This window comes from Gastrolobium bilobum, unplaced genomic scaffold (assembly GCF_033153095.1).
Source record: "Gastrolobium bilobum isolate Gb01-03AN ecotype WA unplaced genomic scaffold, APGP_CSIRO_Gbil_v1 utg3047, whole genome shotgun sequence".
NCBI classification, from domain to species: domain Eukaryota; kingdom Viridiplantae; phylum Streptophyta; class Magnoliopsida; order Fabales; family Fabaceae; genus Gastrolobium; species Gastrolobium bilobum.
The window spans coordinates 131,545-138,465 of record NW_026895383.1 but is presented as its reverse complement, the minus strand read 5'-3'; the positions used below and the strand labels follow the sequence as shown (position 1 = coordinate 138,465).

Here is a 6,921-nt window from a genome sequence, read left to right as displayed (position 1 = left end):
TGGTGGTGGGGATGGTGGTTGGTGCATTGGTGGCGGCGACAATGGTAGCAGCGGCATGGTGGTGGTGGTTGTCATGGCATCATGGAGATGGTGGTGGTGGTGGCAGTGGCAGTGGAGGTGATGGTAGGTGACAGTGGTGGTGGTGGTGGTGATGGTGGCGATTGTGGTAGTGGCAGGGTGGTGTAATGGTGACGATGGTGACAATAGTGGCTGTGACGATGGTGGTGGTGGTTGGTGGCGGCGACGGCGGCGATGTCGGTGGTGGCTACAGCAATGATAATGGTGGTTGGTGACATTGATGGTAATGGTAACGGTGGCATTGTGGTGGTAGTAGTGGTGGAGGTGACAGCAGTGACTGCGACAATGGTGGTTGGTGACATTGGTGGCGGCGACAATGGTAGCGGTGGCATGGTGGTGGTGGTGGTGGTTGTGATGGCATCGTGGAGATGGTGGTGGTGGTGGCAGTGGCTGCGGCGGTGGCGATGGTGGTGGTGGTTGGTGGCGGCGGTGATGGCGGTGTCGTTGGTGGCTGCAACAATGATAGTGGTGGTTGGTGACAATAGTGGTGATGGTAGCAGTGGTGGTAGTGGTGGCGATGGTGGTGGTGGCAGTGGCGTTGTGATGGTGATGGTGGCGACAGTGGTTGCGATGATGGTGGTGGTGGTTGATGGCAGTGGTGGTGGTGGTGGATGTTGCAGCGGTGGTGGTGATGGTAGCATGGTGGTAGTGATGGGTGGAGGTGGTGGTGATGGTGGCGGTGGCATCGTGATGGTGGGGGTGGTCACGACAACACTAGTGGTACGACGACGGCGACGACGATAGTGGTAGTGATCGTGTTGGGATGGTGGTGGTGGTGGTGTTGATGGTAGAGATGGAAAGTGATTAAGAGATATAAGTGTTTCTCATTTTGTGCCCGGGAACAAAAAAGCATAAATTTTCTGATTCTTTTTTCTGTCCCCAGCACAAAAATTAATCTGGTTCATCCTGAGAACAAAAAAATAAATCGATTTTACCAAACGAGTTTTCTATCCATTTTTGTTCTCGGGAACAGAAATTAAAAAAAAATTGATTCCGGGAAGGTTGTCATGCACCCTAAATGAACATGATATTACTTCTCAAATCAAATTATAATTTTATTAAATTATAGGGACTTATTTAAAAATTCAATAAAGTATAAAGACTTATTATTTTATTGTTCTTATTTCTGTCACAAAAATTCTTATAATTTGCTTAAATATTCAAACAAGTATATACACCTACATTTTTTTTTATTTTCAACCAAGTATAAGGATTAATGGTGAAGAAGAATTTATTTACAAAATTTAAAAAATATATAAACTTTGTCAAAGGATTTTTTTTTAAAAAAAAATTAGAGAAAATTTCCGAATAATTGAACTTAAAAAAAAAAAAATACCAACTAAAACATGTTAGAGCTACGTTCAAAAGACAGCTATCCGTAGCAAATAAGAATAATTACAATATTCATCGTACAGTTTTCGTCATGATCGTGAAGTGTATGCTTTTGAAATGAAATAGCGTTAATCCTTTGTATAGCCCTTTGTCAATTATTTAAATTGTAAAAACAAAATTTTAAAAATATTTTTATTTTTCAAGATTTAAAACTAAAAATAAAAATCAAGAACTAAGGATTAAAAAAAAAAAAACTAGAATTTCCGAAGATATATGAAATATCATAGAAACAAGATTTAACTTGATGAACGCATAAAATAATTAATATGTATAACAGCAATGACATCGTCTCAACTTCTGACATGAATAAAAAAGGAACAGTGGCTAATCTACTAGCTTCCAGATGCAGAGAGAGGTGGCTTTTGCAGTTTCACGTCGCACATTACAGATTTTGCATATTGCAGTTTCCACAAACACAAACAAAGAAGCATATCTCAGTGCCAGCCGCCATCCAGTCAAACCCACGAGCTTTGACCAAAAAAATAAAAAAACTTTAAAAAAATGCCAAAAGATATACACCGTGGCAAATTTTCCACGGTCAAACCATGCCTTCATCTCTTAGCTTCTCAGAAATATCGCCTCCCAATAGAAAGCAATGACTTGTGCATTACGTACGTGACCCTTTTTTCTCTTCATCTTCCTCTTTATATTAAACACTTCCATTTCTTTGTATCAAAACTTTTCCTCTTCACACAAACAACTTCACCTTTGTGTCTCTTATGGCATCTTCTTCTGGTAGCTTAGACACCTCTGCAAACTCTTACAACAACTTCACCTTCTCAACACACCCTTTTATGACCACATCTTTTTCTGACCTTCTTGCTTCTCCTATAGATGACAAGCCTCGTGGCTTGTCAGATCGTATAGCTGAGAGAACTGGGTCTGGTGTCCCAAAATTCAAGTCTATTCCACCTCCTTCTTTGCCTCTATCTCCTCCTCCTATTTCTCCTTCTTCTTACTTTGCTATTCCACCTGGGTTGAGCCCTGCTGAGCTTCTTGACTCACCGGTTCTCCTTAACTCTTCTAACGTGAGTTTCATGTGGTTCTCTTCCCTTCTTGCTTCGTGTGTGTTTTTTTTTTTTTATCTTGTTGACTGTGTTTGGTTGATAAGAAAATTTTGAACAAAGAAAACTGAAAGAGTTTTTTATTTTATTTTATTTTTTGGTTGTGCAAATCTGGTAATTGACCAAGACCTGAGTTGACTTGATAGTTTGATCATCTTAGAGATTTGTTCAATGGTTTAGATGTTAAACGAGAGAATTACTTTGAAGTTTAAACATGCTTTTCTTGAGATTTTCTTCTTCTTCTATTTTTGGTACTTTGTTCTGCCTTATGGATTGTGATTCTTTTCTCATGTGCTTACTTTTTATTGTTGTTGAATTGATGGGCATGTTTCCTTTTGGGTTTTCTATATACAGATTTTGCCATCTCCAACAACTGGAGCATATGCTGCTCAGAGCTTCAATTGGAAGAGCAATTCTGGGGGAAACCAGCAAATTATCAAAGAAGAAGACAGAAACTTCTCAAATTTCTCTTTTCAAACACAACCAGGACCTACTGCGACATCTTCAGCAACATTTCAATCTTCAAATGTCACAGTTCAAACAGTATGTGACCAATTTCAATGCATAGAGTAATTTATGCAAAGCCTATGTTTTTCTCTTATTGGTTTTATATGATAAGTTCTCTTCTCTAAAATGTTCAACCTGTCTTGTAACAGCAACAGCCATGGAGTTTTCAGGAAGCCACCAAACAGGATAGTTTTTCTTCAGGGAAGAGTATGATGAAAACTGAAAACTCTTCTTCGATGCAGAGTTTTTCCCCTGAGATTGCTAGTGTCCAAACAAACCATAACAATGGGTTTCAATCGGATTATAGCAATTACCAACCACAAGCTCAGACCTTAAGCAGAAGGTCAGATGATGGGTACAATTGGAGGAAATATGGGCAAAAACAAGTGAAAGGAAGTGAAAATCCAAGAAGTTACTATAAATGCACATACCCCAATTGCCCTACAAAGAAGAAGGTTGAAAGGTCTATAGATGGACAAATTACTGAGATAGTTTACAAGGGTACTCATAACCATCCAAAGCCTCAATCAACTAGGAGAAACTCATCATCTTCCTCTTCTGTTGCAATCCCTCCTTCAAATCCCATCAACACTGAAATCCCAGATCAATCATATGCCACCCACGGCAGTGGGCAAATGGATTCAGTTGCCACCCCAGAGAACTCATCAATATCAATGGGGGATGATGATTTTGAACAGACTTCCCAAAAGTGTAAATCAGGAGGAGATGAGTTTGATGAAGATGAACCTGATGCCAAAAGATGGTGAGTTCTTATTTGATCGCTTTGCATCATAATTAAGGTTCTCTAATCCACTGTGTGGCCTTTCTCTATATTATCATTTGTATGGTTCATTCCATGGTTAATTTTTCCATAAACATTCCAGGAAAATTGAAGGTGAAAATGAGGGTATATCAGCTGCTGGTAGTAGAACAGTGAGAGAACCCAGAGTTGTTGTTCAGACAACCAGTGACATTGATATCCTAGATGATGGGTACAGATGGAGGAAATATGGGCAGAAAGTAGTCAAGGGCAATCCAAATCCAAGGTAAAATATTAAGCACTCACTTTGGGTTTTACTTTTGTCCTACTTTTGGAAAGTTGTTCACCTTTTGAAGTTCTATTAAGAAATAGTAGTTTGGGAATCCCATCACGGAATTCCTTACACTGATGCTAGTAATAATATACAATTCTTAACTACTCAAATGTGGTAAAACATTATAAATGCACGATGAATGCTATTTCTTTATCTATCTTTTTAGGGACATGAGCATAATGGCCTTCTTTGTTGAAACTCTACAGCATGCTATACTTGTACCAGTTTCTCTTTACCTTTGTCTAAAATTTCTTGGTCAAATTTGGCAACTTTCGTTTTTCTCTTGTGTGCATGTGATTTAGAAGAATAATGGTACTGCCAGGTTGTCTTGTCTGATATTGTGTTTAACTTGTGACTTGTAGGAGTTACTACAAGTGTACGCACCCAGGATGTCCAGTGAGGAAGCATGTAGAGAGAGCCTCACATGACCTAAGGGCTGTGATCACAACCTATGAGGGAAAGCACAACCATGATGTCCCTGCAGCCCGTGGCAGTGGCAGTCATTCTATCAACAGACCACTACCAAACAACACTGCAAACCCCACCAATGCAGCCACTGCCTTAAGGCCCTCGGCAATGACCCACCACACAAACAATTCTTTTCAGAATCAAAGACCACAAGCATCAGAAGGGCAATCACCCTTCACCCTAGAGATGCTGCAGAGCCCAGGAAGTTTTGGATTCTCAGGGTTTGGTAACCCAATGGGGTCTTACATGAATCAGCAACAACTATCTGATAATGTGTTTTCCTCCAGGGCCAAGGAAGAGCCCAGAGATGACTTGTTCCTTGATTCTTTGCTATGCTGAAGCATTTTTTTTGGGTAGTTATGGAAGGTTGGAGGGATTAGGATTTTATTTGACAAATAAGATAAGGTTCATTCCATTTATTGCATTTTTTAGTTTGTTTTGTTGTAAATTTATACAGCCAGGGGATTGGTATAGTATATATTTCATAACTATTGTATTCCACACATGGTGTTTGTGAATTTTTTTGATTAATTCGGGGCTTCTCTTTGGCTGTAGATGGGAAGAGAGCCTCATATTAATCTTTTGTAAGATTCTGTTTATTTTTTCCTCCATCTTGGCGATTGTTCACAAGCAGAATAGTAAACGCACTAGAAATGAGTAGTTAATATAACTATTTCTGTTACACACCATATTGTGGTACATGGCTTACTGATTTTACAAATACTCCATACTCAATAGTAAGATATGGTCTATTAAGGGAATGGGGCTCAGATTCAGTGGATGTGTTGAAGAGGGTGGCTTTGATGATTGGAACTTGGAAGTGCATGTGTGACAAAGAGTTTTGTATTTAATTAGATGCCATACTTAGTCAAAGATGGGTGCTGGACTGTTTGGTGGGTAAGATGGTCGAGGTCAACTTTGGTTGTTTCCTTTTTTTTCCTTCCTTTCTTAAACAAATGGATGTTTCCACGTTGCCACCCTATCTATTCAAGTGGGGCAGTCATCAATGTTGTCTGATATAGTTGAAATGACTGGATTAGCCTTAAACCGGATTCTTGTACAAGGATAGGAATTAGGAAGCCAAGTGCTGAGAAGGGGCAGTTTTGCAAAGGGCTTGTGCATGCACTTTTGTTTAATGAGAGTTGTGTTAATGTAGACAAGTGGAAATGGAAAATACAATTACGTGCTGCACACGGTGTCCTTTGGCCTTAGGCCAAATACTGCAGATTCATTTGTCCTTATCTCATTGTCATGGAGTCACACATGCCTTTCCCCTCCTCGCCGACCTTGCAATTGCATCTCACGAACTCATCCATTTCTTTTATATGTACCACTATATCTCTTATTATTAAAATTGATTGAGTTATCGAAAAATTATAAGAGAAAACTTTCAGTGCAACTGTGGTAGATATGTTTATATTAAAAAGGAGAAAAAATTTGGACTTAAAAGAAATTATAAAAAAAAATTATAGATAAAAATAAAAAAATTCTGTTTTTAGTAAAAATGAGTATCGAGTTCAGTACTGTTGTAGCATTCAATTAATTTATTTTTTCCAAATTTTTACAAAAAAAAAAAAAAGTATTCTTTTTTTGTTACATCAAATCCAGATGTAAACAGATAAGTTCTAATTAAAAACAAGTTGATGTGTTCATATATATATATATAGGAATATTAATCTTATGTTACATGAGAGTATTATCTCATGCTATAGAGAGAGTTTAAGTAGGGTCCACCATTAAAAAGTAAAAAAGAAAAAGAAAAAAGTAAGAGTGCGATTTTCGATGTGAGAGAAAATGAGATAACTACCTCATGTAAAATGAGAGTAGTATTTCCCATATATATATATATATATGGGGAGGGATCATTTGACTCCAGAGTAAGATTTAAAAGTTTTACTCCTCATCTCAACCCTTGATTTCCGTTCATCCAACGGTTAGCATTTATTTAAAATTAATAATTAATTAATTGTTGTAACTTATTAAATGTTAACCGTTGGATGAACGGAAATCAAGGGTTAGGATGATGAGTAAGAATTTTAAATCTTACTCTGGAGTCAAATGATCCTTCCCCTATATATATATATATATGCTAACGTAGCAAATACTTTGATGACGCATGATGACACCATTGAATATGTCAGCAATTGTTATTCCTTTTAAAAATTGCGCGTTCATATTACAGATACAAAATATAAAGTATACAAAAAAGTTTACACTTGACCCTTCGAGCTTGTTTGGATCCTCTTATTTTTAAGCTAAAAGTTACTTATAAGTTAGAGTTCAAAAAAAGAGCTTAAAAAAAAGCTAAAAGCTGTTTG

General features: G+C 37.9%; 1 protein-coding gene across 1 annotated transcript; it reads left to right on the top strand.

Moving 5' to 3' along the window:
* Positions 1-2,132: 2,132 nt before the first annotated feature.
* Positions 2,133-5,104, top strand: LOC133308560 (WRKY transcription factor WRKY24-like). The gene is made up of 5 exons (XM_061509195.1): positions 2,133-2,498; positions 2,889-3,077; positions 3,191-3,804; positions 3,926-4,087; positions 4,498-5,104. Exons 1-5 carry the CDS (start codon positions 2,190-2,192, stop codon positions 4,940-4,942), a joined length of 1,719 nt encoding a protein of 572 aa, XP_061365179.1. The 5' UTR covers positions 2,133-2,189; the 3' UTR covers positions 4,943-5,104.
* The last annotated feature ends 1,817 nt before the right edge of the window (positions 5,105-6,921 follow it).